A 27,552-nucleotide genomic window follows, 5' to 3' on the forward strand; every position below is an offset into this window, starting at 1 on the left:
AGAAGCCCATCCCTTCCCTCAATATTTACAACCCCTATCCACAGTCATAGATGTTTGAGTGTTAGGGAGACCTTGCAAAACATGAGGAGCACGTAGTGGATGCTGATAGTACCCCACCCAGGTTTTTTACCAGCCGGTGAGGCCACCCCCTAGCTTCTGTGGTTGTGGGCTGATGCCAGCTCACTAAACCCCTTAACTGGGGAACTGTCCTGGACTGCCAATAACTGACCGATGTGGGGGACAGAAGGCCTGTTCCCTTGTCAAACGATGAGACTAATTTTGAATATAATTTGTTCTCCAGACCACCACCCCCACCGCAACCCCGCCCCGGATTAGGCCAGCCAGTCTCCAGTTTTGACCACATCTCTACTTGGCTTTCTCCCGCTTCATCCTGTTCCCTTACTTCATTTCTCCGGAGGCACTCCCCAAAAAACCACTTGAATTGGAATCATCTTCTCAGGCTCTGCTTATAGGGGAGAAATGGAGGAGAGAAGGGAAGGAGAGAGATTTACAAATCAAAGTATTTTCTTTAAAAAAAATTTTTAATGTTTATTTATTTTTGAGAGAGACAGACAAAGTGTGAGTTGGGGAGGAGCAGAGAGAGGGGGAAACACAATATCTGATGCAGGCTCCAGGCTCTGAGCTGTCAGCACAGACTCTGATGCAAGGCTCAAACCCACACACCATGAGATTCTGATCTGAGCCGAAGCTGGATGGTTAACCAACTGAGCCACCCAGATGCCCCAAATCAAAGCATTTTCAATGAGAGTAGCAGATATCTTTGTTCATAAAAATCCTTTGGGCCCACCTCTAGAATGTTCAGGGGCTTCTTCACCCAAGCTCTTCTCATTGGTCTCTCTCCTTATTCCTTCTTTTCCAGGTTCCCCAAAGCAGATCCAAATGATTCTTGCTATTTCATGTAGCAATTCAGTGTGCTTCAGTTTGATTCCAAAGTCACCTCCAGGCCCACTTTGGTAAATAAGAAGCATTCAGCAACACAGTTGCACAAAAGGGTGGGGTGGGGAGTGGGGGCTTCATTCAAGGTCACGGTGGCTGTAAATTGCAATCATTTAAGTTCCTCCATTACACATACGATCCTGTATGAGAAGCATAAACACAATGCTTGGTACACTGCATTCAGTGTATGGCATGTATGCTCATTGGCGATGTTTCTTAAATACCTATGATCATTCACTGCATTCCAGTGCATTTAGAATGAAACTCTGACCCTGGCTTATAAGGCTCTATGTGATCTGGGCCCTTCCTGCTCCTCTGACCTTCTTACCTCTGGTTCTCTTTTGCTCTCTTCTCACTTTCCAGTCATTTGGCTGGGTTCTCTTTCTATTTCTTGAAGTGGGGCAAGGTCTTCCTTGCCTCAGGATCTTTGCACTGGTTGGTTCCCAGTCAAGTTCTTTCCCTATCTTCTCCTGGCTAACTCCTACTCATCCTTAGGTCTCAATTCAAAAGCTTCTTTCTCAGAGAGGTAGCTTTGGCCCCTCAAATTAAAGGAGGCCCTCCTCCTATTAATTTCCTTCATGCCATTGTGATGTACTTTTCCGTTTTTGGCACTTATCACAGTGATTAGTAAGTTTATTTATGGGCTTGCTTGTTTGTCTTTTCATTTGCTCCTTCCATTGCATCTAAATCTCCCGATCGCTGGGAGTGTCTTGTTCGCGGTTGCGTTCTCCGCGGCTAGTTCAATGTTTGCCCAGTGTTCAGTTGAGCGCTGCTCAACCCGAGTTTGCTGAAGGCGCCAAGAAGCAGAGCAAGCGAAGGTCGCCCCAACACGCCTGCCTCAGCCTCCCTGGTAGTCTCCCGGCCTTAGATCATCACCCTTGACTCTGCTTCAAGGGTGATCTTTCTACTCGCTGCTCCACTCTAACTCGCTTTCCACCACTCACACACCACGCCTCCGTGCCAACCGAGTTACAGAAGGGCGGTTCCGCTCGAGACTACAACCCCCACAACGCCCCGCGGGCCCACGCCACATGATTGGCTGAGCCTCCGGAGGCGGCCAATGGGGCGAAGCTTTGTTGGCTTGTGTCTCAGCAGGGAAGAGTGGTGCGTGTAGGGAGCCAGAGGCTGGCGTCCGCCTGGTTGCTCTGGAGTCGGGTAGCGTGGCCGCCCGCCGGCTCGCCTCCTGCCATGGGGAGCACCGAGAGCAGCGAGGCCCGCAGGGTGTCCTTCGGAAAGGACGAAGAGGAGCGGGTCCGGGTGCTGCAGGGCATCCGGGTGAGCGGGCCGCCGGCGGGCGCTAAGAGCGAGCGCGGCCTGGGCCGGGTGGGCGTGGAGGGCTCGGGCCAGCCCAAGGGGAGGTTCGGACCGGAGAGCGGCCGGGTGCGCCTCGCTCGCTGAGCTCTCCCGACTCCCTGGTGGCGAGCATCTCTCCCGCGGCCGTGGACATGAGGGGTCCGAGGGACGCCCGGGGGCCGCCTCCAGGCTTCACCTTCCTGGCATCCGGGGAGGAAGCGGAGAATGGGAGGGGTGGGGAGGCCACATTCCAGCCCCGGTTGAGCTGTTGGAGACCCGAGCTTGACCCCTGCACCCCAGGGCACACGTCGTGTTCCATATACGTGGGATGCTTCCAGTCCAGCACAACGCCACCGCCTCTTCAACCACAGGAGTAGTTTAAAAGTCGTGAATCAGATCATATACCCTTCCCCGCTTTCCCCCTTCCCCTTGCTTAATACTCCCCAGTGGGTGTCTAGCGCGTTGTAGATGAAGAGGAACTGCCTTACCTTGTATTACAAGGCTGTTCTGCTGACCCGTGTGAGCGCATCTCACCCCAGTTCCCTCCCTCCCATGTCCCATCTGTTACCGGCTTCTGGGCCGCAGGGTGTTGGCTTGCTCCAAGCGCAGGGCCTCTACATTTGCTGTTTTCTGCCCCCTGTTTTTTCCTAGAGGAGGCTCTTCTCATGCTTGTCACAGTTCAGTGTCATCTTCGTATCCTCGGGTGACCAGTTGATCTAACGTACCTCCCACCCGCAGTATCACACGTTGTTTTCACAGTCCGAATCGCCATAGGGAACTTGTATCCATAGGTTACTTGCTTGTTATGTTTCCCACCACAGGGTGTAATGTAAGCTCCTTGAGACCAAGGCACTTGTCTGTTTCAAGACTCTGTCCCCAGAACCTGGAGGAAAAATAAAAGCAGTTCACATCTTAGTTCCTTAGTGGGGACGGACTACGCGTTCCTGGGAATCCTTTACGGCCAGCCTCTCATTTAATTTTCAGCAGCCCCATGGGGAGAGGTAGAATTCTTTCTGCCCACTTGGTAGAGTAAGGGCAGGCTAGGCACTGAGAGGTGACGGAACTCATCCAAGGTCACCTAGATGTCAAGAGGGAGAGCTGGGATAGGTGGGCCAACTCCAGGCGCTGTTCACCGAACCTGCTGTTCCCACACCTGTGTCTGGCACCCAGTGGGTGCTTTGTGCATCACTGTTGAGTGGCTCAGCGGATAAAACCAGCGGAGCAGCAACTAGGTTGAAATAGAATGCCCAGAGCGAGGTGTAGGTGAATTAGTTAAACTTCGGAGTGGCTCAGAGACACCGGGAAGTCTAATTTCTGGGTAGGTGGATGTTCACTAGTGGCGTGCCCTTGGGTGAACTACTTCTCTTGTGCGTCTCGATCTAGGTGTTAAAAACCGAGAGGGTGTATCATCCCCAGGTTCCATCTAAGACGAAGATGGTGTGTGTGTGAGCGTTTAGAAACGGTAGTGTTTCGTGGGCTCTCCAGTCTTAGGCTAGCGTAAGACTTAGCACATTTGGTGCTTGCTAGGTCTTATCTGTCTCTTGTTGAGGATAAAATGGGGAGGAGTCGGCTCCTGTTTGAAGGGTGAGAGGCAGGAGCCTGAATTGGAATTTAGAAAAACACTCTTGGCTGTGTGGGTGCTCTCTCCCCTTTGTCACCTGGTGTCCAGGGTTGGGGAGTGTTGGAAAGTGAGGTCAGTCTAAGGTCTGAGATTCAAGGGAGTCCTTGGAAGTTGAGTTCCTCTAAGTTGACAGAGGGTCATATTTGGGGGGGGGGGTATTCTATCAGACATTTTATTTCTAGTTCCCTTAACAAAGTGTAAGGTCTCTTTAAAGATGGAGAATCTGGCTTAGGGCTGTTAAAAATTTGTCCAAGGTATTACCTGAGTGACTGATGGGACTTTAGTCCGGATCTTTTGGGTGCAAGAAACAGCCTTTTCTCACCCCTCCAAGCTCCCTCTCACAGTGATATGCAAGGCAGACTGAAAATTGTATGACCAAGCCTCTACCTGTTCTGATAGTCTCCCAGAGTCTGTTAAAACTAGAGGGAACTTTGGTGACTCTGACTTCTGGGCAAACTCATCAAAATAAATGACTTGCCCAGAGGAACACAGTGGGGTGCATGGCCCCATCCTGTGAGAGTGCCTCCTGCCTTCCTGCCTGCCTGCCTGCCTGCTTTCCTTCCTTCCTTCCTTCCTTCCTTCCTTCCTTCCTTCCTTCCTTCCTCTTGTGTGCCTGGTTGGGGAGAGGGAGAATTGAGAAAGGAGGTGAAGGCAATGAAGTGTTTTGTTGTAGGGGCTTTTCCTACTAGCAGAGTTACTTGAGGGATGGGAAGCCCACCTTGTCCTTAAGCAGGCAAGTAAAAGATCAGTTGCGATCATTGGATGAACCAAATGAGAGGTTAGTTTAGTATAAGGTAGATGCAAAAGAAAAGTATCTGCCCTAGGTCCTTCAGAGAAAGTTAAATATTCTTAAAGACCACTCGTCCTTAATCCCTAGGCCCTGATCCTGGAAAGTACTCTAGTTCCCTTAAGATTCAATGCTAGGGCCTTGCTCCTTTGCACACGTATTTGCATAAATTTACATACTGAGTTCAAGCCCTAATTCCATGGAAGGTAAAAGAAATGTAATTAATGCAAAACGCTGCAATTATATTCAACTCCAGTTTTCAGAGCAGGCATGTGTGAAATACATAAGGATCTCCTTTAAGCCAGTGTATTTAACCTCATCCTCCAATGAGAGAAGGTTCACACATGACCATAATGTCCTGTGTGTGCTCACTGCGCTGCCCTGGGGGGCGGCCATACTTGGTAACTCAGCTGAAGTTGGTTGCTTTCCAACATCTAGACCCCAGTGTTCTCCAGCCCTTTCCCCTCCATGCGGCTTGACCGCCTGGTGGTCTTCCCAGGTCACTTCCTGGTCAGCTGTGATAGCTGTGCCTCTGGGCTCATTACGCTGACATCATGTTTGCTGTCATTCATTACTTCCTCAAGCCAAGTCCTGACCACTGCTGAGGGGAGGACCAAGGAGGATGTAGTAGGACGCACAAGAAACAGTCCCCAAACATGTCCCTGCCGGAGAAGCCACATGCCTGAGCCTGCAGCCTGTAGCCACCATTTATCCATCACCTCATCGAATGCTCACTGCACACAGAGTACTCGCCAAGCACTGGGCCTGGCCTTGCAGAGACCATAACGGACAAAGGACCAGGTCCTTACCCTCATAGAGACCTCAACCCAATGGCAGAATAGACCAAAAGAAAGAAAAAAAGAGGCAAAGGAATAAAGAACTGCAAGAATGGAGAAGGAAACAAACGTGTGCAGAGAGTAATGGGGATCCTGCTAGTGGCGGGGTGACAGACACTGCTGTGCGAGGGGGACACTGAAGATGTGCCCAAGTCAGCCACGAGAAGCCTGCACTCTGTGCTGCTTTCTGAGCCTAACTCAGGTCCACCCCCGCTGCCAACCTTGTGAGCTGTCCTCCCCATCTCAGACATGAGCCAGGTGCAAGGAGGCAAAGTAACCCGAGGTCGCTGCTCATTAGTGGTGGAGCAGGAGGCTCATTCCAACTCCAAGGCCATGTGCTTGACCAGCAATAGAGGGGCTGGGATGTTGAAGAAAGGTGGCCGGGCTTTGAGGCTGGACAGGTGACGGCCCCCCGAATCGCCAGGAAGGGCTGTGAATGTGTTACTTTGGAGGCAACACTGCAGGTCTGTAGCTGAGAGGTGCTTTGGAAAGATGTTTTCTGATGATGGTGATTTTGCCTTTCTTTTTTTAAAGTGATATTTTTGAGACGTCTTTTACATGTAAAATTCACCCATTTGAATGATTTTTAGCAAACTTGCAGAGTCGAGCAACTGTCACCACAATCAGATTTTAGAACATTTATTCTCAAGACCTAAAAAGATCCTTTGTGCCTATTTGCAGTCCATCCCCGCTCCCACACCCGCCCCAGGTAACCATTACTCCTTCTGTTTGAATTTCCTTTTTCTGGACGTTCATGTAAGTGCACTCAGATCTTTTATGTCTGGCTTCTTTCACTTAGCATAATGTTTTTGGTGTTGGTTTGTTGATCAGCAGTTTCTCCTTTGTTATTGCCGACTCGGATCTCATCGCCTGGCTCTGCTGCATTTTGTCTATCCAGTCACTAGTTGGTGGACATTTGAATTGTTTCCAGTTCTTCACTATTATGAATAATGTTGTGGTGAACATTTGCATACAAGTTTTTCTTTTCTTTCTTTTTTTGTGGACCTCTGTTTTCATTTTTCTTGGATATATACGTAAGAGTGGAATTGCTGGGTCATTGTGTTGATGAATTTGGTGAGTTGTTAGGTTTAACTTTTTTTTTTTTTTTACATTTATTTAGTTTTTGAGAGAGAGAGACAGAGCATGAGCGGGGAGGGTCAGAGAGAGGAGACACAGAATCTGAAGCAGGCTTCAGACTCTGAGCTGTCAGCACAGAGCCCGATGTGGGGCTTGAACCCACCAACTGTGAGATCATGACCTGAGCCGAAGTTGGACACTCAGCTGACTGAGCCACCCAGGCGCCCCTAGGTTTAACTTTTTGGGAAATGGTCAAACTATTTTCTAAAGTGGCTGAGGGTTCTGTCTCCTCTACATCCTCTCCAACATTTATTGTTTGTCTCTTTGATTATAGCAATTCTAGTAGGTATGAAATGGTATTTCACTGTGCTTGAATTTACATTTCCCAAGTATCTAATCGCGTTGAACATCTTTTTGTAGGCTTCATAATATATATATTAACGTTTTTATTTACTTTGGAGAGATAGATTGTGAGTGGGAGAGAGCACAGAGAGAGGGAGGCACAAAATCTGAAGCAGGCTCCAGGCTCTGAGCTGTTGGGACAGAATCCGATGTGGGGCTTGAACATATAAACCATGAGATCATGACCTGAGCCGAAGTTGAATGCTTAACTGACTGAGCCACCCAGACGCCCCCATCTATATATTTTTTTTTGGTGAAATACGTTTTCAGGTATTTTGCCCACTTTTACTAGGGCTATTTGTCTTTTTATTATGAGTTACAACATTTTTTGGTGCTAGAAACAAATCTGTTGTATTACAAATTGCAGATATTTTCTCTATTGTGTGGCTTGTCTTTTCATTTAATTTTTATTTTCATTTATTTATTTATTTTATTAGAGAGAGAGCAAGAGAGAGCGAGCACACAAGCGGGGAGGGGCAGAGAGAAGGAGGGACAAAATCCCTAGCAGGCTCCATGTCCCTCATCAGGGCAGAGCCCCATGCAGGGCTCGAACTCAGCAAACTGTAAGATCATGACTAGAGTCAAGATCAAGGGTTGGATGCTTACCTGACTATGCCACTCAGGTGCCCCTTGTCTTTTCATTTTCTTATTAGTGTTGTTTTTTGAAGTGCAAATATTTGTAATTTTGATGAAGTTTAATTTATCAATTTTTTCTTTTGTTTATTGTGCTTTTGGTGTCGTAGCTTAGAAATCTTCGCCTAACCCATAGTTATGGATATTTTTTTTCTGAGAGCTTTACAGTTTTGGCTTTTATATTTAGTTCCATGATCCATTTTGAGTTAATTTTTTGATGTTATGAGGTAAGGCTTTAGGGGTTGGCAGAGTTTTTTTTTTTGCTAAATGACCAGTTAGCAAATACTTTCTGCTTTGTTGACCAGAAGGTCTTTATCACTATTATTCAACCTTGCCATTGTAGACTCAACAAGTGGGTGTGGCTATGTTCTAATAAACTTTACTTATAAAATCAAGTGTTGGGTTAGATTTGAACTAGAGTTCATTGAACCCTGATCTAAATCCGTCTTTTTTGCCTGAAATATCTAATTTTTCCAAACATTGTTTGTTGAAAAGACTATCCTTTCCCCCTTGAATTAACTTGGGACCTTCCTGAATGTCAAGTGACCATATGCATAAGGGTTTACTTCTGGATTCTCAATCCTGTTGAGAGTTCCATTGATCTATATGCTGTACATCTATCTTTATGCTAGTACAACATTGTCATGATTATTGTAGCTTTGTAGTAAGTTTCAAAATTGGGAAATATAAAATTTTTTTTTGAAATTGTTTGTTCTGAGTCCATTACCTTTCCATATACATTTTAGGATCAGTTGGTAACTTCTGCAAAAAACGCTATTAGGATTTTGATGAAGTTTGTGTTGAATCTATAGATTACTTGGGGGGAGAAGGCCATTTTATTTTAATGTTTATTTATGAGAGAGAGAGAGAGAGAGAGAGAATGAGAATGAGGCTGAGTGCAAGCCAGGAAGAGGCAGAGAGAGAGGAAGACGCAGAATTGAAGCAGGCTTCAGGCTCTGAGCTGTCAGCACAGAGCCTGCCATAGGGCTGAACCCATGAGCCATGAGATCATGATGTGAAGTCGAAGTTGGACGCCCAACCAGCTGAGCCACCCAGGTGCCCCAAGAATTGTCATTTTAACAACATGGAGTCCTCTGATATATGAATATGAAGTCTCTATTTATTTAGATTTAAACATTTTTTTCAGCGATGTCTTATACTTTCAGTGAACAAATCTTATGTTTCTTTTCTTAAATTTATTCCCAAGTATTTTTTTCTTTTTGATACTATAATGAATATAATTGTTTTCTCTTTCTTTCCAAAGGGCACAAGTGAGCAAGGGACACAGAGAGAGAGAGAATCCCATGAGGCGCGGAGAGAGAGAGACAGGGAGAGAGACAGGGAGAGAGAGAGAGAGAGAGAGAGAGAAGCGGTACTCACCCAGGGCTCATGTTTTACCCGAAGTGGGAATTATGCTTACCTGAATGGAGCTTGAACTCATGAACCGTGAGATCATGACCAGAGTCAAAGTCAGATACCTAACGACTGAGCCACCCAGATGCCTGAATGTAATTGTTCTCCTAATTTAATTTTTTCATTGCTGGTATGTAGAAATACAGTTGTTTTTTGTATATTGATTCTTGCTGAACTCATTTATCCAAGTTTTTTTTCTGTGGATTCTTTATGATTTTATATTAGTAGGATGATGTTGACTATAAATACGGAAAATCTTACTTCCTTTCTAGTTTGGATGCCCTTTCTTTTATTTTCTTGCCTTATTGCACTGATTAGACCCTCCGATACAGTATTGACTAGAAGAGGTGACCATGAATACCCTTGCCCTGCTCCCTGCTCCTGAACTTAGGTAGAAAACACTCAGTCTTCCACCATAAAGTATGTTAGCTCTAGGTTTTTCATTGTTGTCTTTTATAAGATTGATGATTTTTTTTTAGTAATCTTGGTTGCCTCTTCCTCTCTCTCATTATATCTTGTTTGTTGTTCGTAGGCTCTTGGAGCGCAATGTCTGTTTTATTTATTTCAGCGTCTGGCTCATTTGTCCGTGCGTGCTAGATTGCATGTGTGAATTAATGAACTGTTGGTCCCTTTCGCCAAGCTGGCGATCTTGGACAACCGCACTTGAGCATTTACTCTTCTGCTTATAGTTCCAGCCTTAATACAGACTTGTTCCATTTGTGTGCAGCAGACTTCCTTCCCACCTTGGGGTTGCCCAATGATAGGTTTCTTGAGTCTCAGCACGAATGTTGATACTCCTTTACATCCTTTGTCTTAGTTGGCTGCTGAGAGGCAGCTTCGTGGACAAAGTGCCTCAGGATGCCATGGCCTGGAGCTCTGACACTCTAACCAGCAAGTCTCTCTCTGTACATGCAAGATGGATGGGTTTAGCATAGGTGCCTTGAAGGGGTTGGATCACAGATCCTCTGTGGGCTTCCCCAGCCTCCCCACTCTGGCCATTTGGGGGATTGCAGTTGATAGGGCCACAACAGAAAATGGCAGCTTGGCACGTCAGGAAATGGATGGCCGAGTTCTCTGCCTGCTCCTGTGAGCTGCATATGGATCTGGGCATCATGTGCATGCTGTGTGCCCATCGCTGGACTGGGTGCTTTCCCCGGAATTACTCTTTTTGATGCTTCCAGAACATCCCAGCTGACATGTGAGGTGGAGCCACTCTACAGGGAAGCAGAGCTTCTCCATCTTTACCCCCATCAGCTGCTGAGGAGCAGACAACCTTCTGCAGGACGGAAGACTCAGGCACCTGCGTGTACATGTTCTCTTAGCAGCCTCCATTCACCTGGCTCAGTGGTTCCCAAACTCACCGTGATCGAGGACAGTCGAGGGCGAGGCACACAACCACGCTGTACTTTAGGGGCCGATGCAGCAACTTTCAGGGGTTCTTAGAACATTCTTTCCATGTTCTTTTAATAGTACTGTGGCATAACCAGCAATGAAATTTATATAGCATAAGACGTAAGGTGATTTCTGTTTTACCTTGTCTGACTTTTGAATATAACCCCTTTATGAGATGAAGTTCCCTCCTAATTCTCCCTAACTGTGTCACAGTATGGTGTGGAAGATCTTTCTCTGTGAAAGTAAAATCTATAAAGTCATGTAAATACAAGGGTAGTTGTTAACTCTTAACTCTTCCCAAGTTCATCTTGGGTCACTTCCCTCATTTGGGAGGTAAAGGCACTGCATTAGAGGCATCTTTGATCCTTCCGGCTTCTTGTCTACCTTCTCCACCTCTTGGTGGGGGGTCCCTGACTCGCTCTGCTGCAGCAGCTCTGGTTTCCAGATCAAACCCGCCACCTCTGCTGTTTCTCTGTAGCTGGTGGAGCCTTCAGAATATTCTAGTTCAGCTTTCTCTTCCCTTCTGCGCCTTGGCTCTGGCCCTTCTCTCTCAGCCCCACTCATGAGCTGTTGACTTGTGGATTCTAAACACGTAACCCAGACAGGCCCTGTTGTGCACCCTGTGGGTGCATGTCATTGACTACGTCCGCTGGGACTCCCCTGCGTCCCCTCCTCTGCTTCCCTCTGAGTCACTCTTGTTTCTTAGGCTTCTGACGGCTCCCGCTGGTCAGCTTCTTGGCCAGAAAGCTGGGCCCCACATTCCTTTTTCCTCTCCACATTTAATGACAGGTCTGTGTTTTCCCTTCTAACCATGTCTCTGTTTTTGCTTGTCTTTGTCCTTGCCAACTCTTCATCTTTTTCAGGTCCCTTCTGCCTTTCCTTGACCATCTGATACATTGTCCCTTCTCCCCATAGATTTGTCTCCCACAAATCTCCATCTCCTGGTGCTAGCAGGGTAATCAAAACACACAAGATGCACGCACACACACACACACACACACACACACACACACACACGTTTTACTTTTGAACAGGCTTCAGGCAAATGGTAATAAAATTTAGGCAGGTCCAAAGGAGGCACATCGGGAAAAGTTCATCTCCCTTCCTACTTGTTTCATCTGGCTTGCACTCTGGGGCAGTGTCTCTTACCAGCTGGGTGTGTTGGTGACTTGTGCAGGATTAAAGGTAATTATGTCATTCCCTTAGGTTAAAGGCAGATTCTTGGGCCTGGCCCTTGGAGGCCCTCTCTGCTGGCATCTTTTGCTCCTGCTGTACTCTGAGCTGCCTGTGATTCTGTTCCCCTCTACAGTATTTTCTTTCCCTGTGACTGGCTAAACTCCTTGTCATCTTCAGGACCTATTCAAGTGTCCCCTTCTGAAAGGCACCCTCCGCTGTCACTCCCTCACCCTGGGTCGTTCCTGTCCTAGGTCTTGTGGACTTTGTGCCCACCTCCCAGTGCTTGCTGCTTGGGCAGAGATTATCTCTTCCTTGCTTTCTCCCTTCCTGCCCTGTGAGCATTTGTCTGTCTGTCCCCAGTATCTAGCCCAGAGGTGGCTTTTCTTGCAACCGTGAGTCCAGAAACTGTGGTATTAATTGATTTGAATTGATTGCCAACATTTAAAGCTTGGAGGCTTAACATAAATTCAATTTTTAGCTCTTTGGGGGAAAAATGGAAAGTCTGGTCCACATTCCCATATGGCGATACTTTCCCAGAGTTACGAGGGGGCTGCCCTCTCTGGGGGGCATGTGCTTCCACCGCTGTCCTTACCACGTTGTCCTTGCGCTGTGTTCTTTCCCTACCAGGCCCATCCCATTAATTTTGTTGCTTGCCTGACACTTGTGGGCATTTATGTGTGCCATGCTCAGTGGAGGAGGTCTCCAAGGGCTCTTCTTGTCTGACATTCTGGGACTTAAATCTGTGGTGAGCAGCCGGTGGATCTAATTTCAGCTCATGGAAAACTGAAAGACTAGCGAACCAAATCTCCAAGGCAACAGCCTTAGGCAAGGAGACAGATCTTTTTAGAACCACAGGATCGGGCAGCGCCTTTACGGGGGGTTGGGGAGCCTAGGCATCAGGAGCCACAGACCCAACTACCCGCAAGCTTATTCTTCTGGAAACTTCCCCAGGTGCCCAGCCTGATTGGTGAAGCCCTAGGCCCAGCTTGGAGAGAGCAGAGAGCTCCAGTTTACCTCAGCGCCTGGCACATCCTCAGAAAACATTGCAGTGAGTGGCCTGGCTGTGGCCGTGCGGGGCCCAGTGGGGGCGAGCTCAGCAGAGAACTTGGGGCAGGGTGTTCCCTCTATCACACTTTCCTATCCTTAGGTGAGGAGGATGCCGCCTCTCCTTCTCATGAAGGAGCGGGTGCCGCAGTACATTTGAACATCAGATCATTTGCTAATGCAAAGAATAATGCTTAGCAAGCTGCCTCCGCATTGCTACTTCTAGATGCGTCTGGATGAGTAACACGTTAAGCCTAACAAAGTGCTAATTTTTCATATTGACATTCTCCTAATTTAAGTAGGCCGTGTGTTTTATGAGTACGTACGAGCGCGCCCTCCCACCCCTCTCCAGGGGCTCCACAATGCATCGTCAGTGGGGAAACGTGACCTGCAGATGTCTTTATGTTTCTTGAATTGGCTGTCCTGTGAACACAGTTCCTCGCCCCCTCTGAGGGGCTCTGAGTGACTGCCTTCACTTGTGCGGGTGCCCAGGGTGAGGATCCGAGTCCTGGCCCAAGCTCTTTGCACTTCAGACTTCCTGTGACCTCGGGCCAGTGGTTCCACCTCCGTGACTCCAGTGTCTTCCCCTGTAAAGTGGGAATGCATTTAGCCAGGGGCCTGGCAAGTGCAGCTTGCTCAATGAATATTAGGTAGGCTGTTTTCCTCATTATCTTTGAACTGGAGCCCCTCTGTCCTCCAAGGTGGGCAGTCCCTCTGCCCCAATCGTGAGCTTTGTTGCCCCCTTCTGGAGTGTGGAGGGATGACGCCTGCTCTCCGGTCAGCCCTGTGGCCCTCTGATGCCAGGCATTCCCTTATTTTTTTCTCTACCTGCGGCCTCTTGCAGCATCCTGTGTCATCTGTTTACTTGCCTGGGGATCAGAGCTGCCTGAATGGGAATGAGAGCAACACACACACTCACTCACTCCCAGAGCAGATCTCAGCTCAGCGCTCGTGCCTCCTCTCCAGTGAGCCAGGCCTGGGCCTTGCTGTCATCTTTCCCTTGTTTTTCCTTTAAGACTTTTTGCAAGATGCCTCTTATTTTTAAATGCCAACTGTTCATAATTTCTCATGAGTCCTTTCAGGCTTTTCCCAAGCCTCCATAGACAAGCACGCTCTTTCCCTTTTTATAGCACAAAGGAGAACATACTGCCTGTACCACTTTGTAAATTGCTTTTCTCACTTGCCCTGTGCATGCGTTTAGATGCTGGGTCTCCAGCTATTTCACTTTCAAGGTGGCCTTTGCCGCCGCATCCACCCCGCCCCAACTCTGGCAGACTGTACTTCCTCCTACTCCTGGTGTGCACCCTTGTGGCAGTGACCCTGCCTTGGGCCCTCTGACCTCTGCCCCCTTGAGGCCCTGCCAGGGTATTCTGGGTGAAGAGAAGATCGCAACCGAGGCCCTGCTTGGAAAGTGTCAGTGGCTCCCAGTTGAGTGCAAATGTAAATTCCATTTTCCTTATCTTGTCGTTCAAGGCCCTCATGAGGGGGTCAGGGAGCCCACCAGCCTGCCACATCTTACTTACTTTCTTCACGGACCTGCACTTGGTCAAGGCCAAACCTTGGACTTCTCCCTCTGTGCCTTCCTTGTACCCTTCCTCTCTCAAGCACCTGCTGACCCCCAACCTTTTCCACGTCATCTCTTTTCTTTCCAGGCCCATCTCAGGTGCTCTCCCTTCTGACACTTAGGCTCCTTTGGGAGAGCCCCTGGGTGTGCTCGCTCGGGTACCCCCCTGTGATAGCCCAGCACCTGGTGCGCTCTGTGCCAGCTCGCCTTGTCCACCTGTCTCACCCCAAGCTCTTTGAGCACAAACATCTTGGCTGTTATCTCCTGACACACTCCATGGTAGTAAGTAGCTCAGTGTTGTGGACCTGGGTCTTTAATGAGTATTTCCTTAGTTCACGTGTTTAACACAGAGTTGAGCATCTGCAGTAGGCCGGGCGCTTTCTGGGCGCTGGAGAGGCAGCAAGGGCTGTGCGACAGGCCCTCTGCTCCCATGGATTGTAGCTCCCACCAGGAGGCACCCATCCATGGGAGCAACAGCAAGCAGGTGGTCCCATGGGTGTCCAGTCACGTGAGTTACAGGTGCTGTGGGGGAAGAAGAAGCAGGGGGCGGGGAGAGGACTGGTGGCAGCGGCATGATGTCAGCCAGGGTCGTCAGGGAAATATGGCTGAGCCTACTTGTGACTGACCATGTTCCCTGGCTTCTCTTAGCTGTCCTGGCTCCTCTGCCTTTCCTCGCTATTACGTAGCTGTCCCTTCCTGGGGGCGGGGCACCCTCCCGGCCGTGAGTGTGGCTCGGCCAGTGTGGCTCTTCCTCCCTTGTCGGATCAGCCTCCCTCGGCCTGCCCAGCACACTGGCACACCAGTGAGGGAAGCGGGCAGCCCAGGAGCTTCCCGGCTGGGGGCGAGGGTGGTGCCCGTTCTGTGCCTTGGCTCTTCCGTCAGAGATGGGCAATACCTACGTGTGTTTGGTGAAGCAGCACCCTTTTCCCTGGCCTTTTGGCTTTGAGGGACCCCTGACTCCTCACAGAGCTGTATGGTTTGAGAACAAAGCCTCCAGCCCCTTGTTGGGAGCTGGCCTAGAAATTGGGAGCTTCTGGGTGAGGGGAGTGTTTGGTTGCCATCATGGTGTGGTGACGGGTTAGGAAGTGGGGTCTGGGGCCTGGCCCTGTGCGCTAGGACGGTTGTGGTGAGATCTCCACGTGCGCCCGCCTTCGGTTGGGGCCCAACTTTGGCTGTTGGTCCACAGCCATGGCCACAGCGCTGGAGGGGGGAGGAAAGAGGCCCTTCTTGGGCTCCGGATTGTCACTGGAGACTCGGGGAGGCATTAGACAAGTGTGCCCCTTTGGAGGCAGGACAAGGCCCCTCCAGGAGCCCTTGCATCACCCTAGGCTGAGGGTAGGTCCAGATTTGAGCCACCAGTTGTGAGTTGGAGGGTGCTTTAACAAGAATCTGCCCAACTGAATTTTGTTCATAGGATGGAAGAGGAGGGAAGAAATCTGCGCAAGGTCACAAGGCTGCACGGGATCGCTTGGAACACTCGGTGTTTCGTACGTGGCAGATGTTAACTATTGTTGCTGTTATTGATTAGCTCATGCATTTTTGCACACTCAGTAAGTGCCCCGTATGGGTGATAATTAATATTTGTGTGCTGCTTTGCAGTTTCCCATAACAGCTAATGTCATGTGTTTACTTTGTGCCAACTACTTAGCGTGGATTGCTTCATTTAATCCGCACAGCAGCCCCACGGTCTGTGCTGTTAATTATTTCCATCTCACAGATGAAGAAACTGATTTAGAGATAAGAAGTCCCCTGTTCAGGGTCACACAGTGAGTGAGCAGCTTAGCCGGGATTCAAATGCAGGCCTGCCTGCCCGCAAAGCACTTAACTCCTGGGCCGTGTTGCAGTCAGTCCAGTCTCAAGGGGCCCCCGTTTTGTAGGTGAGAGACACAATGCTCAGAGAAGCCAAAGAGCCTGGGGGGGGGGGGCAGGTAGTGCTCCTCTGCCCCTGTGCTGCGCTGGATGTGGCCGTCTGTCTCCTGGCCCCATGGGGCCCTGTCTGAGCCCTTGGATGGCACAGTGACCAGTGGGCCTCTGGCACCATGCTCCCAGACCTGTCTGGCTCCAGAGGCACCCGTTCTGGGTCTGCTGGTACAGGGAGCCTTGCCCAGATGGTGTTTATTCTCGCATGACTACTGTGTGTATATGTATATTTGTTGATTAAAATATTACTTGCTGTATTTTGTAGCAACATTAAAAAATATTACAAATCTACTGCCAACAAGAAGCTTGCCAATGTTTTCCTTAACCCCTTACTCGCCAAATAGTATGGTTCAGTCAGTCCCCTCTACGCTGGGATGAGGATGTTGCAGCCTGTGAGTCACCTGTCTCGAACCCCACCAGAGCTCCCTTGGTCCTTGACTCAAATTTGGGCTTCTCACGTTGGTCTGCTGGTGCCTGTGGTCTTGCCTTTGCCTGCCTCCTTGGCCCGGTCGTCTGGCCCCGTTCTCACACACTGGCCTTCTGTTGGGTGCTTGGACATGCCAGACCGTTCTTCACACAGGCTGTGTACTTCCTCGTGCCGCTGCTCGACGCTAGATCATTTTCTCCAGGATCTCAACGCGGACGTATGGTCTGGGCTCCCACATTTGGGGCAGGAGTCTTAAGCCTTCACATCCTCGTCTCTGAGGGGCCACCCCCAGTGCCTGGGGCTTCCTGCCCCATCCCCCATCACTGTAGTTCTGTATTTCATTCTTTCCTAACACTTGTCACATAATGTGCTTTGCAGATCTTTAAGACATAGGTTTTTAACATCTCTGGGATGGAATGTCACACAGTAGGTGGAATGTTAATTTCATTAGTGTTTTTTGTCTTTCTTTGGGTTATCTGAAAATAGTGTGAGGTACAAGTGATGGTGTCTTCGGTCGATGAAATAGGGTATGTGAAATTTTTTACACATTTGCTGTTTCTCACTTCCTGTGAGAAGGTAAGCTCCACGAAACAGGGGTCATGTCTCCTTGACTGGTGTTTAGTTGCTGTTCTTTTCACCATGGTTTTCAGAACACTGCTGTCACGCAGTGGGTACTTCGTAAGCAGATACCTGACAGAGGAAGCTGGATTGTGGTTATGGTGCCCCTGGCCAGACTACTTCCTCTGTCCCTGCGTGGCTGCACGACTGTGCAGTGCGTGCTCTCCGTGGTGGTGTGGCCCTTTTCTTCAGCGAGGACTGGGGACCAGGACCTCACCAGCTGCGGCTGCCTCTTCCATGCCCATCACACGTGTCGTTGCCTCCCCCACAGCCATGTGGCTTCTAGGAGCACTCAGTGCTCTCTTACCCCCATCCCCTGCCCTCAGAGGACTGGGGCCTCTCACAGAGTCCGCCTGCAGATGGGGTGCTGGGGGACATGATGCCCGTGGCTTGCTGGTAAAAGTTCAACGATCAATCTCTGTCCAAGAAAAGGCCCTGATACATAGTATTGGCCAATCTTTGTGGTGGGAAGATGTCCCAGTCATGGCCACTTTCAAGCTCCCGTTGTGAAGTCAATCAACTTGCAGAATTTTTGGAAATTCAATGATCAGCTCTTGCGAGTTCCTTCCAGTGCACCATGGGATGCCCAGATCTTTCCTTGTAGCCTGTGTTCACTGGCGAGCACCAGCTCCGCGTCCCCACCTCCTGGAAGAATGCTGCACCTCAGCTGGGCTGTCGCCTCACACCCCTCCTGGTGCCCCACCTGACCCTGCGTGCAGCTGCTTTGAGCAGGGAGGGGGGCTGCGCTGGAGAAATCGCTTTCCAGCGCGTCGACTCACTGCAGGTCTTGTTGCTGCACCCATAGCAAGGAACTGAGCCCAAAGAGCCTAAGGGCTCTTCCCATTTTCTCGTCTGGGATTTTGTATCCACATCCCAGCTTGTTTGCTGCTCTTTCAAAATAACTCTCGACCTGATTTCCTTTTTTCTGGCGTTCTCAGCTTTCCCCCCTAACTATACAGATCAGAACTCCTTTTTCCTGACTGCTATCCTTTGTTCTTACCGAGGCAGCACCAGACACAGCCTTTCAGTGCATGCCACCGCTGTTGCTCATGCCGCAGGCCCTTGTCACTTTGTGTCATGAAGTGACAAGGGCCTGCTCCATGCTCCCCAGTGCTCCCTATAGCACTGCCAGTTCATCCTCCAAAATCACAGCCTGTGTTCCTTCCTGGGCTGCACACTGTCAGCCACGCCGTGCAGTTGTTGGAGCTCTTCTGTCTGACTTCGAAGCTTCTCTCAGTACCAGCTTCATCCAAGTTCACAACTTGCAGCCCTTCCACAGTGAGCTTCGCGCTGCAGGCACACTGGCCTCTGTCTCTCTTCTCCATGCCCCGCCCTGTGTGAGATCCCCCTGCCCCGCAATACACTGTAGCTTCTGTTCTGTGGAATCCTGCTCCCACCCTCAGGAGTCGACGCAGGTGCACCTTCCCTGGGATAGCCTGCCTTCACTGAGTGACATCTGGTTCAGACTGCTCATTTTTGTCTTTGGTTCTTTCTTTTTATTTGTAACAGTCTTAATGAGATTTCGCCCACTTTGAGAAAAAATTTTTTTTAATGTTTATTTGTTTTTGAGAGGGAGAGAGAGAGGGGGAGAGAGATAAGGTGTGAGCAGGGGAGGAGCAGAGAGAGAGACACACACAGACTCTGAAGCAGGCTCCAGGCTCCAAGCTATTAGCACAGAGTGCAATGCAGGGCTTGAACTCACCAACTGCGAGATCATGACCTGAGCCCAAGTTGGATGCTTAACCGGCTGTGCCACTCAGGTGCCCCAACAATTCACCTGTTTAAAACGCAAACTTCAGTTGTTTCTGGAATGTTCATAGTCATTATAATAGTTTTTAGAACATTTTTAATCAGCTCCTTCCCAATCTCTTACCTCATAGCTATCAGTCCTCAGTTGTCCTGGTCCCCAAGCTGAAGGCAACCACTAATCTACTTTTTATCTCTAGAAATTTGTCTCTTCTGGACATTTCAAATCAGTGGAATGATGCAGTATGTTGCCTTTTATGTCTGGCTTATTTTCCATAGTGTATGGTTTCAGGTTTCATACTTTTTGTAGTGAGCGTCAGTATTTCATTACTTTTTACAGCCAAATAAGATTCCCTTGATGGACAGACCACATTTTACTTTTCCATTTGTTGGGTTCTTTCCACTTTTTGGCTCTTATGGATAATGTCAATAAGAAGGTTCATGTAAAAATTTTTGTGGGGATCTGTATTTTCATTTTTCTTGAGTAGATACCTAGGAATGGAATTGCTGGATCAAATGGTAACTCTCTGTTTAACCTTGGGGAACTTCCAGACTTTTCCACAGTGGCTGTGGAACTTTATATTGCCATCAGCAGTATACGAGCGTTCTGATTTCTCCATATCTTTGTCGACACTTGTTATTATCGGACTTAAAAATTTTTTTTGATGTTTATTTTCAAGAGAGACCGAGTGAGAGCGGAGAGGAGCAGAGAGACAGGGAGACACAGAATCTGAAGCAGGCTCTAGGCTCTGAGCTGTCAGCACAGAGCCTGACGTGGGGCTCGAACCCACGAACCGCAAGATCATGACCTGAGCTAAAGTTGGAGGTTTAACCGATTGAGCTAGGTGCCCCTCTGACTTTTTGATTATAGGCTTCCTAGTGGGTATGAAGTAGTATCTCCTTGTGGTTTGAATCTGCATGTTTCTAATGACTAATAATATAGAGCATCTTTTCATTTGCTTATTGGCCATTTATATATCCTTCTTTGGGAAATATCTATTCAGATATCTTTTTGCTCATTTTAAAAATTGGGTTATTTTTCTTTGTATTATTGAGTCGTGAGAGTTCTACATTTATTCTAGACACATAGACTTTGTCATGCACATGGTTGCAAATATTTTCTCCCATTTTGTAGGTTGCCTTGTCACTTGCTTTATTGGGTCTTAAGTACATAAAACTTTTAAAGTTTGATGGAAGTCTAAAATGATCTTATTTTCTTTTTTCTTTTTTGGTGCTTTTGGTGTCATATCTACATATCTACTACCAAAGCCAAGGTCATAAAGACTTCCCTCATATTTTCTTTTATTTACCTGTATATAGTTTTAGCTCTTACATTTAGGTCTCCAATACATTTTGAGTTAATTTTTGTGTATGGTGTGAGATGGGTGTTCAACTTCCTTCTTTTGCATATCAAAATCCAGCTCTACCCTCACCATTTTTTGAAGAGACAAATGGGGGGTCTTTCCCCATTACATTGTCGTGGCACCTTGTCAATGAATTGAACTTAGATCTATGGGTTTATTTCTGAATTCTCTGTTGTCTTCCACTTCTGTATGAGCTTGGCCCTCTCTTGTCCTATATCGTTAATCAGTTATATAATTCGTGTTTATTTGAAATACTAGAGGGACTCATTATTATTATTATAATCTTTTGTTGCTAAAAAGTGTCCGTGGTAAACAGTGAAAACACAGAAGTGCCCAAAGTGACTGTCTTGCCCCAGCTGCTTGTACGATGTACCCATGTGTTTCCTTTGTGGCCTCACAGGTACATGTATTTGTATATACGTGTTTTTTCTCTCTCTCTCTTGCTCTCTCCCTCTCCCTCCCAAATAATAAAAAAATTGGGCTATACAAAGGGTCCTATGACTTTGAAAAATCAGGAGCATATTCCTTATACCTTTCCATGTCAGCTGTACATGTTTTACCTCATTCTTTCTTTCTTTTTTCTTTAAAGTTGATTTATTTTGAGAGAGAGTGAGCAGAGGAGGGGCAGAGAGAGAATCCCAAGCAGGCTCTGCACTGACAGTGGGGCTCAATCTCATGAATTATGAGATCGTGACATGAGCTGAGATCAAGAGTCACACGCTTAACTGACTGAGCCACCCAGGTGCCCCCTCCTCATCCTTTCTTTTTCTTTTCTTTTTTTTAGACATTAATTTAGAGAGAGAGAGTTCAAGGGAGGGACACAGAGAGGGAGACACAGAATCTGAACCAAGCTCTGGGCTCTGAGCTGTCAGCACACGGCCCGATGCAGGGTTTGAGCCCACGAGACATGAGATCATGACCTGAACTGAAGTTGGGTTAACCAACTGAGCTACCCAGGTGCCCCTACGTCTTTCTTCCTTGGTGACACCATACTATTTCATAGAACGTGCACACCACCATTTCCTTAACTAGTTCCTTACTGTTGCATATTTATGTGTTTTTGTTTTGTTTTGTGTTTTTTGCTATTCCATTTCTGCTGTGTACGTGTGGGAGTAGTTTTCTCGATGGGATACCTGGAAGTTGAGTTGCTGATGATGGCTTTTGTCTTAAAGTCATGTTTAACATTCTTCCCTCAACTGTGCTTTATGATGCCTTGAACATATTAGGTACTTAATAAATATTTACTGAAGTGAACTCTTAAGGGTTTTTATTCTGGATTTATCCCTAGCTTGCTGTTTCATTTCAGTAAACTGTTTTATGATACCCTCATGCCTATTTTACTTCCTCTGAAATGAATGAAAGTGTCAGTTATCCAGTCTTCATTTAGGGGGAGCCGTGCTGGAATGAGCCTGGCCAGGTTGTGATGTGCGTGCTCTGTGTGTGGTACTGGGGGTGCACAGAGGAGTGGGGGAGGTTGCCCTCCTGGCATTTGCACATGTTTAGGATGAGACAGATAAGGGCACACGTGTTGTGATGGGAGTGAGAAGGAAGGGTACAGCAGATGCATCCCTTGGGTGCTGTTGGGGAAGGCCCCATGGAGGAGGGACCCTGAAATGCTCTTGAGGGCAAGGGAGACTTTGGACAGGTGAAGACATCCTCAGGGTGGATGGCTGCTGGTGCTTCTCAACAGAGAGGCCACGTAATGAAGGCTGAGGAGGGGAGGAAGGTGGCCCCGCGGGGTGCAGGCATGCGCAGGGAGCGGTTGGAAGTAGTTGGAAAGCTGGCAGGGGGCATGTGCCGGTCAGCCTCGGGGGCCCACACAGGGCTTTGGGGCCAATCTGCTAGGCTTTGGGTCACCTTGGGCGGTTTTGAATAGAATTCCGCTGTCAAGATTGGTCTGGAGGAAGTGTGTGCTCAGAAGCGTGGAGGAAGGGGAGTCTGCGTTTCCAGAGGCTTCTCTGATACAACTTTTTCCCTGTTCCTCTCTTCCTGTCCTCAACTCTTCCCCTAGCTTTCTGACAGTGTGGTTAACCGCATGAAGGACCCCAGCCAGCCTTGCAAAGCTGAGGGGCCGGCTCTGCCTCGTGCCCCTCCACCGTCCACACGTGGCACCTCTGAAGGCCCGCAGAAAGGTACGGCAGGTGGCAGGGATTCTGGGGAGGGGGGGCAGTGACGGATAGCTTTCCTGTCACAGCAGATTTGACAGCTAATGTGGCTCCTGTTCGTTTCTGGGTGATGTAAGCAACTCCTCTCTGATAACCGCTTTTCAGGAGAGTGTGGCTTTCTGTGCATGACAGGCCCTCAGATGCCTGTGACAGGGGCCACACCAACTTCCCTCACTGTTTCAGTCTCTGGATAAGTAGCAAATGAGGCCAATGGGCTGGGTTTGACGGCTCAGGTAAGCAGTCGCTATTGAGGATCTCCAGGAGAAGCTTTATGATTACCGTTTGTTGGGTGTCAAAGAGTGATAGGGACTGATGCCACTCAGAGCGGCGTTGGGGAATGGGACCCGTGACTTGGGCCTTGGTCTCAGCATTGCGAAGCCATGCCTCCCATCAGGCGGCCCTGGCCCTGCTGGGGTGGCTTACCTGGCGGGGCCCAGCAGCCCGCACCTTTCGGGAGTCCCTCTTGCCATGCCCACGCTGGCTAGAGCTCATTTGTCTCCTCTTCTGGGGGTCCAACAGATGGAGAACCTTGTGGTTTCCTCTGAATGACTCTCAGTGAACAAAGGAATGAAAGAATTTAAGCAAGGATATAAGGTACAGGAATATAGAAGATATTACACCAAGGACATCCTTGGGGTGGCTGCTGTTCTGTTCAGTAAGCACTTGTTTATGAGAATCTGGGTTTCTGTATCGCCTGCAACTTGTCTTTTCCGCCAGTCTTCCGTGTTGGGTTGCAACAGTGTAGAAGGCAGGAGCTATACCCTGTCCACTCAGCATTTATGGGCTGTTGGCTGGGGATCAGGGTGTGTGTGCTCGTGCGGGCACATGGTGATGGGTACACAGGGGTGCCCCCCTTAGGGCACACACAGCCCTAGTGAAGGGGGTGCATGTGTAACCCTGTAGGGTGCATGTATCATCTAGAAGCATGCCTGCGGCTGGGGTGGCACAGAGGAGTAGACACTCCTTATTATAGGGAGGGGCCTCAAGGGGAGATATTTCAACTGGATTTTGAAAGAGCAGTGGTTCAGGGATTATCCCCTGCAGAAGCAGAGGCCCAGAGGTCTGGCACTGCCTGGCCTGTGTGGGGCCCTCTGAGCCATGTGCTGTGTCTGGAGTACAAAGTGCAAGCAAAGGGGAGCCGTCAGGGCGGGGCTCAGGGGCCGGGTCACAGACCTGTACTGCCTGCCTCAGGGCTTCCTGGACCTGCCCTGAGATCTTTTTGAATATCTGTCAGTGAAGGCGTGAGTGAGATTTCGTGAAACCCTCACAGGACACTCTTGTCGTTTAAAAAAGAGGGGGGTCGCAGAGGGCTCCAACTTCCCCCAGCACACGTTAGTAAACTGAGTTAACTGGGCAGAGGGGAGGTGTGATGAGAGAAGCCAAGAATGCCAAAACATATCACACACACGTCCGTTTCAGCTTCAGAAGATAAAAGAGGCATTGGTTTCAGTCTTGGGTTAGTTTTAGCAGATCAGGGAGCAAGAGTGTTGGCTCATTTGCCCTTTGGTTTTAGTCATAACAAAGCATGTTGCTGTTTAGATGGTTGTTTGAGTTTCTGAATGCTGAAGAATAGTCAGCATAAACGGGCTGTCTTGAAGTTGACTAATTTTAAGATATTTTTACTTTTAAAATCAGTGTTTGCTTTTATTTTAGCGATGGAACAAGATTAGAGAAGGAAGTTAAAATTAAATCCTTATGTCACACCATACCTCAGAATAAATGTCAGAGGAAATAAAAGATTTAAATGTACGAATCGAAGCCATCAGAGTACAATAATAGTACGTACAAGGACAGTAAGTAGATTCTCTCAGCACTTCATCAAGTGAAGAAACCCTAAATTAAGACACAGAGTGGGAAGTGTAACTATAAGAAATTAGGCAATTTAGAAAAAATAAGTGAAGAATGAATGATAAACTAGGGAAATATGACATGACAGCATATTAATAGTCCTAATGCAGAGGGTTCTTGAAGATCTTTGACGACTCAATAGAAGATGTGCACAGATTGTCGTAAATACGTGATGAGATTCTCCGCTTTGCTAATAGTGAAAGATGCACATGAAACAGTGAGGGCCTCCAAGGGGGAGGGGAAGTGGGTGGGCTCCTACATGCGAGCTTGGGAGTGTGGACTAGTGCCGCATTCTCTGCTACAGGTAGATCTGTTCTTTCCGTAGTTAGACAAGAGAAAAGTGTATGAAAAGCAAAAGTAAATATGATCAATTACACCTCAATAAAAGCTGCTGTAAGTGAACAAATAAGAATAGGGAGCATTATGTCAAAGGCAAAACTGGTAACAGTTTACTGATTTTTAAATTCTTTTAAATGTGTATTTTTGAGAGACAGAGCTTGAGAGGGAGAGGGGCAGACAGAGAGGGAGACACAGAATCTGAAGCAGGCTCCAGGCTCTGAGCTGGCAGCACAGAGCCCGACGCAGGGGCTCGAACCCATGAACTGTGAGATCATGACCTGAGCCGAAGTCAGACACTTAACTGACTGAGCCACCCAGGTGCCCCATAGTTTACTGATTTTTATTCCCATTTGAGAATCCAGCATGTTACCCAGGGACACTTCCATCTGCCGCCCCCCCCGCCCCCCCCACAGCTGGAGTGCTGCTGTGCCCATCCTTCCATAAGCGGTGGTCCGCAAGTGGCAAGCATAGGATGATTACTCTTGGACGTGCCTCCCCAAAGGGTTGAGTGCTGGAGTCTCCGTGTTCAGCAGGCTTTAAGAGATCTTGGCAGTGGGATTGCAAATCGTCACATGTTCTTTCCCAAAGCCTGGTTCCTCTACAGTGCTGGGGTGCAGTCCTACCCGCTGCTGCTCTAGAGACCCGTGTTGGAGGGGCAGACATATGGCCAAGGCCACAAAAGTGTTGAGCTGTGGCTGAAGATGGTTTGGGAAGGGTGAAGGCTGTGGGGAGAGTGAGAGGTAACAGCACCTTCAGTGTCACCCAGAGGTGGAGACAGTGGAGTGGATTGGGTTTGTCGGAAACTGCCAAGTTCATGGCTGTTGAGCGGTAGTTCCACTCTAACAATATTAGAGATGATGCAGGTCGAGTGATAGATAAAATGTTACTAATATGGAGATGTTTGCAACCTTTAGGAGTAGAAATCTGTAGAATGGGTTACTAAGGGAAACATTGAAGGAGCCTCCCCACCCTAGCCCTCCCCCACATCAAAAGGATTGGGGGGGGGGCTGGCCTGTCTGCATGAAGCAGAGGAGATAGTTTTCTCAGCCTTTCCGGGCTGGCGTTTGGGGGATGACCTAGATTCCAAGTAATTGCACAGTGAGGGGTGATGGGTCGGGAACACTGCACTCAGGGGGCTGGGCCTGCCGCTTGCCCCTCACTGCTGGTGGTCCTGGTACAGGATCAGGGGGCCAGGGGACCAGGGGGCGGGTGGGCTATCAGGCTGCGCCTCTGCAGACTGGCTGGATCAGGGATGTGTTCTGTGTCTGAGGCACACGCATCCAGGACGGGCACTCCTGAGCCTTTGCCCAGGTGACTGCCATGCCTTTGTTGATCCTGGGGTGCTGCTGACTGACCTTTCCTTCTTATTCCTCTGCAGACTCCAAACCACCCAAGTCCGAATATGGTGGTGGCCGGCAGCCCTCAGGGGTGGAGGAGGATTTCCTTAAGAGGTAAGCCCGAGCCTCCCTGCACCCCTGGCCCTGCGCTCTGACTGCGTGTTGTCTCTTCACGAGGTACCTTCCCCTTGCCTGAGGGTCCAGGCGTTTGTCTTACCTATCCTGCACAAGGACCCTATGGGTCAGGGGGCAATGGTCCTGGTTTAAGATGAAGAAACACCAAAAGTAGCCTGGGAGTGTTGACTGCTGATGTTCTTAACAATTCACTTTACAAAGCTAGGGCTAGTGGGGCACTTGGGTGGCTCGGTTGGCAAGGGTCCGACTTCAGCTCAGGTCATAATCTCACGGTTCGTGGGTTCGAGCCTCGCCCCGGGTTCTCTGCTCTTAGCACAGAGTCCACTTCGGATCCTCTGTCCTTCCCTCTCTCTGCCCCTCCCCAGCTCATATGTGCGCACATTCTCTTTCTTTCAAAAAAATAAAATAAAATAAAAAGATGGAATTAGCTTTATGCAGCGTCAGTATTGTAGCCAAGGAGGTTTATCTGAGGTGCTAATTGAAAACTTTTCCCAATACCCCGCCATGACAGCTTGAAGTATAGTCGGGGGCAGCAGGTTACTAGGACTGAGTAGCTGGGTGGCTGGACCGTCTGTGCCTGTGTGTGCTGCTGGTGTATTTTTAGAGATAAGAAAAAAGAAAAAGAGCCTCACAATTCTTGCTAGTTGCCTAGATGGACTGCTCCAGGCCGTTGGTGACTTCCTGTCCTCATAGGCCTCGACCGTAGAGAGCTGGCTACACCTCTGAACTGGGACCTTCGTCCCCTCCCCTGAGGCTAAGACAGCAGCTAAGGCACCGGAGCCCTCAGGGTGCAGGTCTTTGTCCTGAGTGCCTGCTGTTCTAGTGACCTGGGAAAATCACTGCATTTCTCCAGGCCCTGGAGGAGGTGTAATTAGACTATGTCTTTGGTTGGGGTAGTGTCACAATGTCTAAATGATTAAGGCCCAACACCTGGGTGTTCTCAGGGACTCTTGACTGGTTGTTATTCATTGACTTCCTCTGCACCCTGTAGGACATTGGCCTTTGTAACAGAGGACCCAGTGAGGTAACTGGGGGGGGGGGGGACACCCAGTGTCAGCCACCGTTGGGTGGCACTCTCAATGAGGTCAGCTGAGCTAGGTCTGTTTCATAGTCATGGATTGAAACCCACATTCTAAGAATTTCCCCCTCTCTGATCCTAAGAGGCCTCTCCAAGAATAACTAACCTGAACCTTCTTTTTTTGTACTTATAAATATTTTAAAAATGTTCAACTAACACATGCTAATGAAAGACTCAGGAAAATATGTAAACGAAAAAAATCACCTATAGATTCATCATCTCAGAATAACCCCTCTTAATATTTTGAAGTGTTTCTTTCAAATGTCTTCTTTCCCCTAGTTTAGGATTATTTTTTCAAAGTTATATATAACTTTATATTTTGTTTTTCTCACATAGTTTTATAACTCTTTTCCATTTGTTATACCTGCCTTATAAGCAAT

General features: G+C 48.5%; 1 protein-coding gene across 1 annotated transcript in view; it reads left to right on the forward strand.

The window, feature by feature from the left end:
• The first annotated feature begins 2,050 nt into the window (after positions 1–2,050).
• CHCHD6 (coiled-coil-helix-coiled-coil-helix domain containing 6) overlaps positions 2,051–27,552 on the forward strand; it is a 231,928-nt gene continuing 206,426 nt past the window's right edge. The window contains exons 1-3 of the mRNA XM_029918640.1: positions 2,051–2,232; positions 22,282–22,402; positions 26,001–26,073. Of these exons, the coding sequence (XP_029774500.1) occupies positions 2,146–2,232; positions 22,282–22,402; positions 26,001–26,073 (281 nt within the window). The 5' untranslated portion in view covers positions 2,051–2,145. The remainder of the gene's footprint in view (positions 2,233–22,281; positions 22,403–26,000; positions 26,074–27,552) is intronic.

Source organism: Suricata suricatta, chromosome 12 (genome assembly GCF_006229205.1).
Source record: "Suricata suricatta isolate VVHF042 chromosome 12, meerkat_22Aug2017_6uvM2_HiC, whole genome shotgun sequence".
NCBI classification, from domain to species: domain Eukaryota; kingdom Metazoa; phylum Chordata; class Mammalia; order Carnivora; family Herpestidae; genus Suricata; species Suricata suricatta.